Here is a 17283-nt window from a genome sequence, read left to right on the forward strand (position 1 = left end):
TATTCATCCCATCTCTTCATGAATCATATTCCTATAGTAAAATTCTAAAAGTCAGTTTTAATTTCTTTTCTGCAGATGAGATATATGTATTTTTATATAAATATTTTTGCTTAAAATTAAGATATTTGGCACAGAGTCCTCAGCCTACAGTTTCCAAATTGTGGCTGTGCCACTTTCCACTGGCCAACGTGGAAGAGGTTGGGAAGGAAATGGTGCTCTTGATGTACTTGTACCCCGTGTCCTTATCTCTCCCTCCGCCTCACGCCCAGCAATCTAGCAGTATTCCAAGACTGTAGAACACGCGAGAAAGGGTGGAAGATTCATTTCTCCATGTCGATGGGGAGGAAGGAAGGGGGTGGGAGAAGTGTTGCTGAGGATTTCTGAGTACTGAGTCTTCGTTTAATTTATTCATGTTTTTCCACCAACAATACCGTGGTCCCTTGTGTCCTCTGCTGCATCTCCAATGTGCACCCAGGGGACAAAATGTGTGGCCGGGTTTGTATCTAAACCCAGACATTTAGAGTCTTGTTCTAGTCAAGTTTTAAAAAGGAGTTTTTCAGGAAAGAAAAAAAAAAACAAAAACCAAAAAACCAAGGCGGCAATAAAATCTACAGTTTAAGAGACAGAAATTCAAATATTAATCTTTAATGATTATATTCCACTTCTTGTCTTTCTGCTGTACTTTTAAAAAGTACTCAGCTGAGGAGAATCCATTTTTATACGAAGAATTTGAGTCACTACTTTATTGAGGGGCCGGAGGTAACAGATTACACACTAGTGCAAAAAAAAAAAAAACCAAAAAACAAAAAAAAACAAAAAAAAACCCACTACATTCTCCAAAGTGCTTCCTGAATAAATTTCAAGACCTGAATTCTCACCAATTTGCTAAATATTGGAATACTGTTTGAATAAACTGCTTGGAGGCTCAAAGTTCTAGAACATTCTACAGAAAATTCTGAAGCAGGTAGTCCTAGATGGGCATGAAAGGGAATCTCCTGTATCCTCTTCCCAGTATTGCACAATATAAAACCTGCCCACAAGGTGTAAGCAGGTGCTGCTTTATCTCCCCCACATTCAACATGAGGCCTGCACGCTGGAACTTCATCAAAAGCTGCCACCAAGTCTGTCATATGTTGCGTCACCCACACAGCCTGTCTGCGCCAAACACAAATGAGAGATGGAACCTATGTCACCCCCAAACATACAGAATGAGGAACACAGTAAGTCCTGCTGACTCATTGTTTCACGGGAATCCGCGCTCTGGGAGCCAGGCCACCTCATCCGCCTAGATGTTCTGGTTGTCTCCCTGGTCTGAGTTCATGGAGCATGGTCTGCTCCATGCTGTGCTCTTCCTGTACCAACTGGTCATCAGTTCAGGATGGCAAAACACCTTGACTCTGAACAAATGGCCCACCATCCTCCGGGCACCGCCTTTTACACCCCAGAAAGATGTTGAGTATGTTTAGCGCCCTTCATTTAAAAACTGATTACAGATATACATATGTTTTCATAAATAAAACTTGAGGCATACATGTATATATTAAAATTTTCACCAACAAGGGTGTGTTAAAAATTTCAAGTTCTGTCATTCAAGTTCAATAAAGGCACACTTTTTTTTTCTTTAGGCTTGTAAGGAATACAACTGCTAGCAAGAAGTCATAAAAGGCATTTTATGGGACTTTCTTCTTTGATATTCCTCTTCTTGGGATGAGCATTCATCCTGTAAGTCAATGGCATGACTCTGCTACCCAAAGAAGTATTGAGATGCATAGAGGGCATTAAATGGATTCCACTTCTGTGTCATGTTTCAGAGTGACAACCCCCAGCTGTGCTGGGTCAGTCACTCCAGGTCTGCTTTGGCCATTTCCATCAAGGCTTCTCACTTCCAAATCGGGCTTTCCGGCTGCCGGGTTCCGATGCCCTCCGGACCAGCCTGGGTGGTGGCTTGGGGCAGACGCCTCCGGTCACACTGTCTTCCCGCACTGAGCCAAACTGGCCTTTGGAGAGAAGGGGCTGCCGTAGCATGCCTGGGGTCTGGGTGCCCCCCTCTTTGCTGGGGGGTGCTGGGGGGTTACAAGGCTGGCCCTGTCCGGAATCGACGTCTACCTCGTTCTTCCATTCCATTTTATAGGGCTGTGGGGCTTTCTTTGAGAACTGTTCTGGCAAGAAGCCCCTTGCTCGGGGCTGCAAATTGAGGACGGTAGTCCCAACATCTGTGTCCGAGTCACTGCTATTGCCACCTACCACAGAGCAAAAGAAGGACAACATGGGCAAGCATTTCAGAGGGAAGGAATTTTAAGTGACTCAGCAATGCAACAGTGGGTCCAGCATTTGCGGTGCCCTCAGGCACCTCAGGCACGGTTTGGGCAGGGGAGGTCCGAGGGCTCGCTACCTCTAGCCCACAGACCTGGGCATGATACATAACCTCTGTGGGCGTTAATGTTGACTGTCCACACTAACGCCGAAGAGCTTACTGTGCGCCAGGCAAGTGTCCTAAGCACTTGGAAATGCATTAACCCATTTAATCCTCACAAGCGCCCATTCGGCAGGTGAAGTAACCGAGCTTCAAGAGATATTATTAATCAGTGCATGTGGGTGTCACAGTGCGACTATCTGGCGACAGCAGCTGTGTTCCCACCTGCCCCATCAGAACGATCCCAGAAAGGCTCAGCTACGTGTCTGGCACATAGAAAGCAGATTGGCAATTGGCTGCTATTTGGAAAATTCTTGTCTTGATCTGGAATCTCAGAGACAGCCTTCTTTATCTCCTGTGCAGTTTCATAAAAGGGCCAAAACACCCATGTGCCGTTTACAAACAGTGGGAAGACACACGATCAGAATGAGCTGGTGTCAAAATTCAGGTCCTAGAGAACTGTGGGTAGAAGAGCTGACGGGGAGCTCACCCAGGAGCTGAGATTCTTGGGACCCTAAGACCCGGTCTTAGTGGACGTGGCCCACTGCTCTACATATTCAGTGCTGCCTGGCCTCTCTTCTCAGGTCTCATCTCACTGATCATCACCACCAGCCAGCATTAGAATTTCCTCTTCTTGGTTAATTAAGTAAATAAGCAAAAATAAAGGGTGTGGTAGGGTTATATCCCACATTCTAATAACATGGTATCTTAACATATTTCTTCTGGGGTTCACAGAAAATGGCTGGGAGTCCACCCAAAGATTATCATTAAATAAAGAGATATTAGACTCGTGATTACAGGCAGAAGTAAAATTTATGGTTGACCTTATGAAAATATATGCAGGTTGTAAAAATTTAAACACTCCTTCGCACATTCACAACTCCCTATTTACCTGTTCACTACCACAGGTGGCAATAGTGGCTCGTGCTGTATCAAATGGAATCATTATGGAAAATCATTGGCTAAATTATTTATAACGTACACAGAACTCCATCCAAAAAGCTTACAATGCTAATAATAAGTCACCATATTATTATTTGAGGTTTGCAAACCATTAAACAGATTGTCCTTAATGAAGAAGAAGAATGGGAAATTTTCTCTATTTTGCGAACATTAGTAACATGACTCTGCTCCAACTGAGTTCATTACCTGTGTTAGAAATATTCTTTTTCTTTTGTAGCTTTTCTGGAAGCTTTGTATTTTTTGGTAAGGATAAATATCGAGAGGCTGAAGTGGACGCCTGTGAGAAACACAGAAAACGTTTAGATTACGCAGATGTCATTTATTGTATATTAGAAGTTTAAATTCTTAGGGCAAACCCTGGTGTTAAAAATTAAAATTGTACTTTTCTACTCCAAAATTACTTGTGAGGGGCTGGGGGCATAGGGAATAAAGCTCCCAGCAATAATTATTTTACTTAAAATAACCAAATCTCTTCTAAAATGTAATAGAAATCAGTATTAAGGAAAATGAAAATAAAATAGGACCATTAACAATAAGATGTGCAAACTACTGAGTCTTTTTAAAGAAAAGCTAAGGAAACACCTATGTATAAGAATATACAAAAGATATGTAGAAACAAGGCACCTGGGTGGCTCAGTCAGTTAAGTGTCTGACTCCTGATTTCAGCTCAGGTCATGATCCCAGGGTTGTGGGACCCAGCCCTGTGTCAGGCTCCACGCTGAGAGCCTGCTTGGGATTCTCTCATTCATATTCATTCTCTCTCTCTCTCTCTCTCTCTCTCTCTCTCTCTCTCTCTCACCCCCCCTTCCCCGCTTGCACTTTCTCACTCTCAAAGTAAATAAATAAACTTTAAAAATATGTAGAACCTATATGTGTGGGAAGAAAATATATGAAAAATGTAGCTTACTTGAGTTTTAATTACTTTAGTAAGTCTTGAAAATGATAGAACAAAAAGTTATTAGTATAGCTAATTTGCTGACAATTCAAATGCCACAATCCTACTTTCCTTAACTTTTCATCGATGCTGCCACATTTTACACATTAAAAAAAGATAATTATCTTGTTCACACATTACCATTTTGGTCTCTGACGACCCAATACAGAATATTATTAAAAAATGAAATGCAATCCTAAAATTAATGCAGCCTTGTGTGTCAGAGTGATAAGATATAACGTCTGCTACGTTAAATCAATCAATCATAATGTCATTTAAAAATGGCTTTCCTTATCTATTGACAATGCCCTCCACCAAGGGCAAAGGTGAACACTCACGTCCCCCCAGCGGCTGTGACCTTGCAGTTCCAGCACGTGCCACTTGCCCATCTTTGGGCTGCAACCTCTCCCTGGAGATATCAGATAGGACTTTTCCAAATGAAGCTTGGTCCAGCCATGCTGTTTAAATCTGCAACTTAACTGACCCTTTCTGTGCTCCCAATCTCCTTCCTCAGCATTGTTTTTTTGTTTGTTTTTGTTTTTTTTTCCCCATAGCACTCACTGCCCTCTAACATAACAGATAATTTATTCCATTGCTGGCTGCCTTCTCCTCACTAGAATAGGAATTCTACAAGCGAAGGTATCTTGCTTGGTCAGTTTCGTTCACCAACATATTTCAAGTGCCTAGAACAGTGCCCGGAACATAATAGGTGTTCCAGAAATATCTAGAAAGACTTTACCATTAACTCCATCTCAGAATTCCTGTGAATCAACCCTCAGCAGCCATTCTGTCAGTAGACCCTCCAGACTGGCGGCTGGCTCTGCTCTGGGAAGCTTCCCTCCTCCCAGACAAATGGTAACAAACGCCAGTTACCCTGTGCTCCTGGTTCAAGCTGCTGTCTTTCCGGATGCTTTCTCGCAAACTGTGCCTTCGTCGGATCAGAATTTCCTTGGCTTGTCGCTCACTTGTGTCAGCCGTCAGATTGTGTCTGTTGTAGGACAAAGTCTGAAATGAAAAAAGAGACATTTTACAAACAACAAACAAACAAAGCCTGATTGCTGCCCCAGAAATTCCAAAACTTTGCTGTGTTTCTTTGGCTTTGCACCTCAGCGAGGCACTTAACTAATGTGCAGAGCAGAAAAATAAATGAATAAAAAGCATAAAAGTTGTTAGCACTCATAAAAAAGTTAACATTCGTTCAAATTTTGAAAGCACTTGTTTTCTAATAAAAGTGTGTGAATAAAATATCTTTCATTCAAAAGTGTGATCTTCATAAATCAGAAAAATGATGGAACTCATCAAATGCCTCTGTCCACCTTGAAGTGCTTTATATGTTTTTAGCCCTCATTAGTAGCTGGAGAAAATGATACAATTCATCTTAATAAATTCTCTATTGAACAGGAATTACTGGTATAAAAACAAACCACTTGGAGCCACTTGGTGGTGCCATGTCCTTGTGATTAAACTTAAGAACACTTTTACAACTGGGTGGTCAAACTGAAAAGGCTGGGGGCTATCACCGGCAATAACCATGTGCCAGTATTTGAAGCAGTAAAATTTCTAAACCAGGGCTGGACATGGCACACATTGTTAGTTTTCTAAGTTTCCTAAAATAAACCATAATTAGCGATGGAGTTCATTTTCTGGTGTCTTAATATATTCTTCTTGGGAATATCCCTGTGTCCCGAACTATTAAATATTAAATCTTGAAGAAATATGCAAAACTCATAGAGAACAAGGCTCAAGTCCTGCCTGGAGAAAATTACTGGCTGGCTGGACATCAAAGGCTAACAAAGTAATACAAAATTGTGAAATTAAGTGCTAAAACTATGTGGTACGTTATCAGCTCCTAGGGCTACCCCACTTGAAGACAGGGCTGGGAATAATACGGAGGCTGTTGAGGAATCCTTAAACATCGGAGGATGTGGATCTCCTGACAGGAACCAGTGGGACATTCCAAGTGGAGACAGAGAAGAGAGGAACAGAGTCCAAGGAAGGAAGACAGAACCTGGGGGCTTGGGGAGGGCAAGGAGGTGTAAGGTCAGACACTGTAGAACTTGGAATTAGAGATCCCAAATACTGAGAGAATAGTTTAGCCTGTAAGCCACAGCTGTGGTTTTGTTTCAATTCAAACAGGGGAAGGCTGCTTAAAAGGTGCTTTAGGGGAAAAGGAGGAGCCATAGTAATGCAGGATGGAATGGGGATTGCTTTGGGGAAGACCAGCTGAAAAAGTGCAGAAATGACCCCAACATGGGTGAGGAAGGCTCCTGACAAGCGATGTGATCTGTGTGCCACCTTGCCTCACTGTACCTTAATTTATTCATCTACAGAATGGAAACAACAGTCACCCCACTTGGAGAAATGAGTTAATACCTGCCGAAATGGGGCACGGCAAATTGTATGCACTCTCGAAATGTTAGCTAAATTATTAGCCAACTGTTAGAATGAGGTGTTAACAATGGGACGGCTGTGAAAGAAGTGATTCGGGAGATACATTAAAGGAAGAAACTATAGCACTTTATGAATAACAAGGAAGATTAAACGAATTTGGATAAGTTTTCTTAAAGCTGTAAGTTTTCTACAAGCTATAAAGCTATTTCACCAAAAAAATTAATGCCTGGGTGGCCCAGTCGGTTAAGCGTCTGACTCTTGATTTGGGTTCAAGTCATGATCTCATGGTTGTGAGACCAAGCCCTGTGTCAGGTTCCGTGCTGAGCGTGGAGCCTGCTTAAGATTCTCTCTCTTCTTCTCCCTCTGCCCCTTCCCCACACGCGCTGTCAATCTCTCTCTTAAGAAAAAAAAATCAGAAGAGAGCCATCAATTTCTTTTTTCACAATTAGTTAAAACATATTCTTTTATCTCCAAATCCAGAGTAGCAGAACTCCCAGGGGACTCCAAGCTTTTCCCACTGGTGTCTGGGAAGGAATGGCACCCTAACAAGATAGGACCCAGAGAAGAGAAGTTGTCTGGTGTGGGACTCGCAAAAGGCTGGCATAATCGTAGGGCAATATCCGCTACAACTGGGTAGTGTGAAATCAGAAGGCATATTCTCAGCCAAAGGCAAGGAAATGCTTGGCTAAATAAATTATTCTCACTCGCTGTCGGATTTGATAGAGATTTCTGGATAATATTTCTCGGATTTCATCCATTTCACCAGGTGTGAGCTTCCTTATTTTCTCTTCACGACAATCACTGTGAAAGTTTAGAAGAAGAATATATTTTAGTATTGGACAAATGTTGGAATCATCAATTTTTTTTGAGATAGAATATCATCTAAGTAGAATCTTAGCTTAAAGAATAATGCTTAGGGATTATTCAGTATTTTAAGATAACTCAAAATTCTAAAACTGTTCAGCATCAAAATTATTCAAAACAAGTTCAATCATGCACAAGTTTTCACAGTCTGTTCATGCAATTATTTTTTTCCATACAATTATTATTTTAAGGAAGAAAAACTATAGTAGCTTATAATGGTCTCACTTTAGTATTTCTAATACTCCATAAATAAGGTAATACTTGATTGAGTTTTTTCCAACAGAAACTTAATTAGCTACATTTTACTATTAGGGCTTAGTCCTTTAAACACATCATTATAAATATTTGCAAAGACGCCACTTATAATATGGATGCATATACAGTCAATCATAATTATTCAAGGATTTCGTATTTGTAAAGTAACCTACTTGCTAAAATTTACTTGTAAACACAGTATCAGTACTCCTGGCACTTTTTCACAGACATGCGCAAAGTTGGGGGGAAATAGGAGTGCCCCAACACACAGGTTCCTGGATAAGGCTAAACAGGGCAACACTCTGCCTTCTTGGTTCAGGTCTTGTACTGTAAACAAATGTCCTTTTTGTGGTCTATTTAATGACACATTTTTCACATTTTTGTGCTTTCTTTTGGTGACTTCACTGTTTAAAATGGCCCCCAAGCATGGATCTGAAGCGCTGTCCAATTTTCCTAAACAAAAGAAAGCTGTGATGTGCCTTCTAGAGAAAAGTCATGTTCGGTAAGCTTTGTTCAGGCATGAGTACAATGCTGCTGGCCGTGAGAGGAATGTTAATGAAATAGTAATATATATGAAATAAGGAGTCTTTAAATAGAAACATACATAAAACAAGGTTATATATCATCAGTTGATGAAAATGTTGTGACCAGAAGCTCACAAGAACCTAAGCCCGTATTTCCCCTAGGAGCAACTGTTCAGTATGGGCAAATCAGCGCTTATGGCAATTTTACAAGACATGACTACTGCCAACAATGAGAACCAACCGTATTTACACAGTTTTATTCTACTGCCTTCAAAAAGACTTTGAGAGGGCCTACAAAAATATACAGTAAAATAAAATACATAGCTAAGAAGATAAATTAAGAGAATAAAGCTGAGAAAGTTAATATACATAAATCCAGGTCTTATAGAAGACGGGCTAAGGACACACCAATTGAAGGCATAGTTCCTTTATTTTTTTTTTTTTAAATGCAAACTTGCTGTTACTGAAAATCAGCCATAATATTAATTACCTATGCCCATTGGTAGTGGAGAAAAGCAAAGGAACAGATACAGAGATTTAAGGCTTCAGCAGGACAGACTTCTCTAGATATAAATGATTCAATTTTGCCTCAACCTCAATTGTTCTTGAGTTTTTAAGAAGCATCTTCTTAGACTAAAGCATTGTTGTTTAGACAGCTGTCCAGGTATCTAATCAGGAGTTTGATCAGCAAAGTTAATTCACAGGACTTGAGAAGGACAAATTTAGTCAAGAGGTAACAATCTTTTGGGTGTCTGATTTTCTTGTACAATGTTCCCACCAAGTTTTATCCAACATATGTTTGTATAACTCTAGTGGTAAGTGCCCAACTACCTCCCTTGTTTATACCCAAAGTATATCTACTGGAATGTAATACAAAAACAAAAAGTACAGGAATCTTACATGCACAGCTCAATGAACTACCATAAAGCAAGTGTACTTGTACAACCGCTACTCAAGTCAAAAACAGAACGTGACCTAGAACCCCAGAAATCACTATTACACGCCCCCAACAATCACTACTTCCTTCCCTCTTTGACAAAAACAACCACAATCCTAACTTTGGAATTCACAGAATACTTTTGCCTGAATTTGAACTCTATATAAATGGAGTCTTTTAAATACAATAGGTAGTTTTTTATTTTTATTTTATTTTTTATAATAGGTAGTCTTTTAAATTTAGCCTCTTTTGCTTAGCGTTATATGTTGGAGATTCAACTGTGTTATTGCATGTAGCTATTGTTGGTTCATTTTATTCACTGTGCAATATCCCATTACATGAATATAGCACAATCTACCCATATTGATGGGCATTTGGTTTATTTCCAACTTTTGGATATGACAAACAATGCTTCTATGAAAATGGGTCTATTCCAAACTCTTACTTTGTTCCGCTGGTCTATCTGTTCTTTTATCCTTACCCAGTAATCACATTGTCTCAATCATAGGAGTTTTACAGTTTTGCTACCTGATAGTATAAATCCTCCAAATTTGTTCTTTCATGTTAAAGACAATTTTGTCTTGGTTAATTTGGGCCCTTTATGTTTCCACAGAAATGTTAGGACCAGACTGTCTAATTACACACTGGGATTTTGAATGAAATTGCTTTGAGTCCACAGATCAATTTGAGAAGAGCTGATAGTCTTATAATATTGAGTCTTTCTTTTTACTAATATAGTCTTTATTTGGTTTGGACTTTCTGCAGAGAGGTCTCACACATATTCTCTAAATTTCATTTTGATGTTTGACATTGATGTATATGAATGTTTCATGATACCATTCTAAATTAAGCCTTTTTTAAAGTGTCATCTTCTATTTGTTGATACTTATAAAGCCACCACTGATTTTTTTTACCATGTATTAAGAAACCTAGATAAATTACCTTATTATGTCTAATTACTTTTCTGTAGGTTCTTTTGGATTTTCTCTGAAAACAATCCAGCTGTTTGGGAATAGTGACAGTTCTACTTCTTTTCCTATCCTTAACTTTTACATTTTTTCTTGCCTACCATTGGTACAATATTCATAGAAATAGTAATAATAGGCATCCTTGTTCTTGATCTCAGGATAAATCTTTCAACATTTCAACATTAAAAATCGTATTTGCCATAGATTTTTCGTGAACAAACTTTATTAGCTTGAGAAAGGATTTCTTCTATTGTTAGTCTACTTAAATATTAAAAAAAAATAAAGGATATTGAATTTCATCATATAATTTCTGGGCCTCTATTACAGATAGATAATAACCCTTGATTTTTCTCCTTTATTCAGTAAAAGTGGTAAATAATGGATTGATTTTGACTCTTAAATCATACTTACATTCCTAGAATAAACCAAAATTATTGTGATGTATATCTTTTTTATAGATCTCCGGATTTGGTTTGCCAATATTATGTTTAGAATTTTTACAGGTTTATTATAATTTTCCTTTCTTATAAGTGTCTTTGTCAGGTTTAGTATCAAAATTATGCTAGTCCCATACGGCAATTTGGGAAGCTTTCCATTTTTCCTTACTTACTGAAGAAGTCTGTGGAAGATTGGTTTTATTTTCTCCTTAAATATTTTGTAGAATTACAAATAAAGCCAAATGGTCTTGGGGTTTACTTTGTAGAAACAATTTCAAGTACAGATTTATTTCTTTAGTATTTACAGTACTATTCAAATTCTCTGTTCTTTTATGGGTTTAATTTGTCATTCCTTTTTTCTAATTTCCTAGTATGATTTATTGATTTTCAGCCTAAATTTGTTGTTTTTTTGTTTTTGTTTTTGTTTTTTTTTTGGTTTTTTTTTTTTTGCCTATTAACTGTATTTCTAACATTTTCATTAAAGGTTAAAAAAATTTTCCTCTAAAAATGCTTTATACAAGTTTTCATACATCCTGTTTTTCAAAGTATTTTCTGATTTATAGCATAATTTCTTACTAGATCCAATTTTTATTTAACTTCTAACTACAGGGATATTCTACTTTTTATGCTGTTTTATATTTTATTTTGGTTCTGATTCCGCCCGGTAAGGGAACATACCCTATATGAAACTTTTTAAGACTTGATTATTTATTATGTTATTGAAATCTTCTATATCCCTGTTGAAAGTCTGTCTGCTTATTCTATCATTTTCTAGGAGAAGAGCAATACAGTTATCCACTATGATTATGAATTTGTGTATTTCTACTTGTGGTTCTGTTATGCAGAATGTAATGTTTACATTTTATGGTAATAATATAATTATACAAACTTTCTTTTGTTTAGGTGCTTTAACAAGATACCTTTTTATCAACCTTTCACTTGCAATCGGTCTGTACTTTTAGCTAGAAGTGCTATCTCTTATAAGCAACATTTAGTGAGTTGTATATTTTTATCCATTTTGATCATCCATCCTTTCAAATGGAATGTTTGTATTTAATGTAATTACCTTTGGGTTCAAGACTATCATCTTAGTATTCGCGTTCTATTTGTTCTACCTCGTCTATAGTTGTTTTTTCTACTTTGCTGCCTTTTTAAATTTTATTTTATTTTGCTCTTTTATTTCTGTAGTTAGGTTGGCTTTTATGTTCTTTTACTTTTTTTTTTTTTTGGTGGTCACCTGGGATTACAACATTAATCACTGACTTATTAAAATCCAAAATAATTTTTACTATTTTCTGGACAACACAAGGTTATCAAAACACAATTAACAACATTTACCTCCCTCCCAATATATAAACTGTATTTGTTGTTCATTTTAATTCTGCTTACATTCAAAACCACACAGACATTATTACTTTATGCAACTGATATTCATTTAGCTATTACAAGTACTCATTTCCATTGTTTTAATTCCTTCCTTAATCTCCAACCCTTCTCTCTATGGAGACTCTTACCCTTCTGTCTTACCCTTCTGAATTTTTTTTTTCTTCTGCCTGAAATTTTTTATCATTCAATTTAGTATGATGATTTTTAATTGTCTGAAAATGTTTTCATTCTCCTTTTTGTGAAGAATATTTTAGCAGGATATGGAACTCTATAGATTATCAGTTGCTTGCTTTCAGAATTTTGTTGAAAAATCAGTTGTCAGCATTTCTTTTTTACTTGAAGAAAACAGGTCTCTTTTTCCCGCTGATCATATTTAAAATTCTCTCTGTGTCTTTGACTTTTAGCAGTTTTGTTAGCATGTACCTGCATTTGGTATTTTTCTTATCTAATCTGCTTGGGGTTTGTCTTTTATCTCTCTGGGAAATGCTCAGTAATTAACTGTTAAAATACTATTCCTACTAATTTCTCTCTCATTTTCTCCTGGAACTTTCACATAATCCCATATATTTCTTACTTTATTTTCAGCATTTCCCATGCTCCCCTCCCACCCCCGCCCCACCGCACCAGCTCTCTGCTTCATTCTGGTTATTCCTTCTGTCTTACATTATAATCAGTCGATTCTCTCGATAGCTGTATCTAATCTGCCTTTACACTATCAAATGAGATCCTAAATTTAGTTATTTTAGTTTTAGCTCAAATATTCCACTTAGATCTTTTCTATTTCTATCATCCCCCACAACAATGTCAAAAGCATCAATGCCATTTTCTTTCCTTACACATACTATTATTTTTATTTTAAAGTCCCTGCCTGATAACTTAATTATGTGAATCCCCTTTATGTCTGTTACTACTCCCTGTTTTTGTTTTATCTTTTTCTCAGTGTTTTCAGTATCTCACTTCCTTGTCTACTCTTATGCTTTGGATTGGTTGATAGACACGATATAGGAAAAATCATGGAAGTAGTTTAAGACTCTTTATAATCTTATTTTCCTCTGGAGAAGATTTAAGTTTATTTCTCTCAAGCAGCTGGGATAGGAGTAATTACCAATTTCAGATGATTTAAACAATCACGGATTGAGAGAATTCTAGGCTAGACTTCTTTCCCTTGAGGGTTAAAGGGTAGAATTTGGAAGTAATAGCTTATAAGCTGGGTACAAGAACCCCTCCTTCTTAGTAGGTACTGAATTCCAATTGTATTCTGTTTCAGCCTTTTAGACTCTCAGATAACTTCTCTGTGATCCAGGGGAAAAAATGGCACCAAATGCCCGTTCCATCCTCTTGGACTTCCCTTTTCTGTTGACTCTTGGCCAAGATATTCTTCTTTGCACTGGTGCTTTCCAGCTTTTCAGCAGGTTTTAAAAATACATTTTGTGCTTTTTTTCTAGTTGTTTGCATAGGATGGTTTGGACTACAACACTGAGTCCATTACTGTCAGAAACACAGTTCCTTATTACCTCCCTTTCTGCTTTTCATTTTCTCTAAAGAAAATGTTTCAGGAGCTGTGGAATGGTCAATATGCTACTCATTTACACAGCCATGCAGCTGACCATTAATTCTGTTACCTACTTCCATAACCTTAAGCCTTTGCCTTTCTTCTGCTTACTACCAGCTTCCAAATGAACTTTACACAGAGAGGAAAACTAAGATTTCTTCGTGATCGCAAAGATAATGGCTCTCCTTTGTGAAGCTGAATAACTGAATTATCCTTTGCCACCACTGTGAAAGGAATGGTGAGTAAGAAAGATCATTAATTTGTAAAGCTAGAGGGAAACAAAGATCAAGTGTAGCCCCATTTTCTACTTGAAGAAACTCAATCTCAAGGAAATAGATGGACCAGCTTAAGGTCACATAGTGAGTTACTGCAGCGGAGGACTATAAATCAGTCACTGCGCTCAGTCAACTACTGTTCCTAGTGCAATATAATGCCTTTACCTCCAAGCCATTCTTGATCACTATTTCTTTTTATTTTGGATTGGGTAAACTCCCATAATTTTAATAGGGGATGTACAGTCTTAGTAAAAACCCTAGTTAATATGGTTGGGTGTAATTTGGAGTTTCCTTGTCTTATTTCAACTCTCCCATTGATAGCATTCTAATTACGTGACATGTTCTTTAAATGCACTTCAAGCTCATCGGTGAAAGAAGAAATCAGCAGAACCTGTAATTTCTGTTATTTTTGTGGCAGGGAAGGACTGATGTTTACACGACAAAATGACCTCATTTGTTAACTGAGCAGTAATTTACTGCTCTGCTATGGACTTGCTATAAAATTTTGGGTAAGTCACTTTACCATTCTGAGTCTTCATTTCCTCATTTTTAAAATTAGGAAGATAGACTAGGTCAGTGGCTCTCAATTCTGGCTGCATATTGGAAATATCTGAAGAACTTATAAATATACCTATACCTGGGCCTTAACACCACAGATCCTGGTTTTATTGGTGTGGGTGAGGCCCAGACATTTGTATCATTTAAATGCTCCTAAGATATTTTTAATACGCAGCCTAGGTTGAGAACCATCATACCGTATGATCACTAATGTTCCTTGCAAGCCTTAAACTACGATGCATGAATAATCTATGAGGAAATAGCTATATCCACATGCGTATTTATAATAGCACACCTTAAGATATTCCATTTCAAAATGCTCGCTAAAGAGGCACCTTTAAAAAGCACTGAATTACATTAAGAAGATAGAATAAAGGCATACCCATCCTAAACATGACAAAGTATTTGCTGACCAGTCAATTCTAAAATAACGTGACATGATGTGACATACGGCACACATTTCTAGGCTGCACATTTTAACCAGGATCTCACTCTTCTGTGAGGTGTCCAGGAAGAGGTCAAATTTGTTATTATTACCGCTTTCCAAAAACTATAAAGACATACACAGGAATACTAACTTTTATTTGCAAAACAGCACTTACTTCAGAGATGCAAAAGAAGGAACAGTACTTATCATCCCCGTCTCTGCCATCTCAATGGCATGTTTTATTTCAAGCTTTTTATATAAAGACACAATGCTTGACTTGGGTTGGTTTTCCCGAATCAACAGCTTCCGCAGGTATTTGTCATCGAACTTCTTAAACCTGGAAATAAAGGAAATCAGAGCTTCAAGTAATTAATACTAAACTGACAACAACAACAACAACAACAACAACAACAACAAAACAACAAGCCTGCTTTTACCAATAAAATCATTTCTACTATACTTGGGGAAAAACTCAGTAGCAATGTTTAGCTCATCTGATCATTATATATATATATATATAATTTTTTTTATGTGTAGACCTCAATGTATGTGCATATATAATATATGTATACATAAATGACACTGCTGTATCCAGCCATGATATACATGTATCTAATATTTACTAATAACAGAGTAAACTATGTATTTTTTTAACAATTGCTATTTCACTGCTTCTGCTTTCAACAATATTACTCGAAAGTGTTTTTAATACTTTTTATCTCCAATTCCTCTCCACGGATTTTCTCTTGCACATTCACAAATTACGCTTTTGTCCCCAGCACTCCATTGAAGCTACTTGTACTGAGGTCACTGGTGACCCTACAATATAAATCCAATGGCCAATTATTAGCACTCACCTTTCCTGACCTGTCCTGCTTAATAGGTCATTTTCCGGAACGTCACATTCCCCTGGGCTCCGTCCTACCTCTTTCCCAGTCTCTTTTGTTGGGTATTTTTCTTCTTTCTGGCCTCTTGATGTAGGAGTGCTCAGGGTTCCATCTTGGTCCTCTCTACCTCCACTTGCTCTCTAGCCATCTTGCCCAGTCTCGTGATTTTAATAGCATCTCTGTGCCAGCGACTCCCATATTTGTATCCTGCTGTAGCCTCACCCCCAAATCCCAGAAATGAATATTCAGCTGCCTATTCAACATCTGCACTTGGATATCTAGTTCTCCAACTTGACTTTCCCAGACCGAATGCATCTTCTCCTATAGTTCTCGCCATTTCAGTTAATGACCACTCCACCCAGTCAATTTTGATTCTTCTCCTTCTCTGACATTCCACGTTATGGACTGAACTGTGGGCCCCTGAAAGTTCACAGGTGGAAGTCCTCACCCCCAGTACCTCAGAATGTGACTGTCTTTGGAGATAGGGTCTTCACAGTAGTGATTAAGTTAAAATGAGGTCATTAGGTCAGGTCTCAATCCAATATGACTGGTGTCTCTATAGTAAGAGGAAATTTGGACACAGACACACACACACAGAGAAGACCATGTAGAGAGGCAGAAGGCGGCCATCTACAAGCCAAAGAGAGGGGCTTGTAACAGATGCTTTACTTATAGCCAAAAAAAGAACCAAATCTACTGATAACTTTGATCTTGGACTTCTAGCCCCCAGAACTGTGAGAAATTAAATTTCTACTGTTTAAACCACCCAATGTGTGGAACTCTGTTATAACAACTCTAGCAAACTAATACTCCATGTCCACTCTACCAGAAATTTCTGTTAGTGCCACCATCAGAACACACACACAATCCCACCATGCCTCGGCACTTCTATCCTCCTATCTCTTGGATCCACCCTGATGCAAGACATCATCACCTCTCAGTGGATTCTTTTTTAATTTTTTTTTTAGCGTTTATTTATTTTTGAGACAGAGAGAGACAAAGCATGAACGGGGGAGGGTCAGAGAGAGGGAGACACAGAATCTGAAACAGGCTCCAGGCTCTGAGCTGTCAGCACAGAGCCCGACGCAGGGCTCAAACTCACAGACCGCGAGATCATGACCTGGGCCGAAGTCGGCCGCTTAACGACTGAGCCACCCAGGCGCCCCTCTCAGTGGATTCTTGAAACAGGCACCCAGCTGGGCTCCCTGCTTCCACCACCGCATTCCTCCAGACTACCCTCAACACAGAAGCCAGAGCGAACCCGGTAAAACGGTAAGTCAAACCACACAACGCCGCATCTCTCTTGAGTAAATGTACAGCGACCTGGGGGCCCTACACAGTTTGGAGCTGTACCTCTTAGCACTGTGCTTCTCACATCCAGCCTCACTGGTGTCCTTTCTGCCCTGGAAACTGGCAGTTCTACTCCCACCTGTGGGGCTTGGTAGCCACTATTCCTTCCACAGGAGCACCCCTGCCCCACAGTTGCAGACCCCCCTTTAAGTCTTTCCTTAA

The 17283-nt window shown here is 38.5% G+C and overlaps 1 protein-coding gene across 1 annotated transcript in view; it reads right to left on the reverse strand.

Moving 5' to 3' along the window:
* Positions 1–629: 629 nt before the first annotated feature.
* The window catches only part of SLC9A2 (solute carrier family 9 member A2), a 100632-nt gene continuing 83978 nt past the window's right edge, over positions 630–17283 (reverse strand). The window contains exons 8-12 of the mRNA XM_043603055.1: positions 15060–15221; positions 7406–7502; positions 5184–5315; positions 3563–3653; positions 630–2240 (exon numbers count right to left, since the gene is read on the reverse strand). Coding sequence (XP_043458990.1) covers positions 1870–2240; positions 3563–3653; positions 5184–5315; positions 7406–7502; positions 15060–15221 — 853 coding nt within the window. The 3' untranslated portion in view covers positions 630–1869. The remainder of the gene's footprint in view (positions 2241–3562; positions 3654–5183; positions 5316–7405; positions 7503–15059; positions 15222–17283) is intronic.

Source organism: Prionailurus bengalensis, chromosome A3, assembly GCF_016509475.1.
Source record: "Prionailurus bengalensis isolate Pbe53 chromosome A3, Fcat_Pben_1.1_paternal_pri, whole genome shotgun sequence".
Taxonomy (NCBI): Eukaryota; Metazoa; Chordata; class Mammalia; order Carnivora; family Felidae; genus Prionailurus; species Prionailurus bengalensis.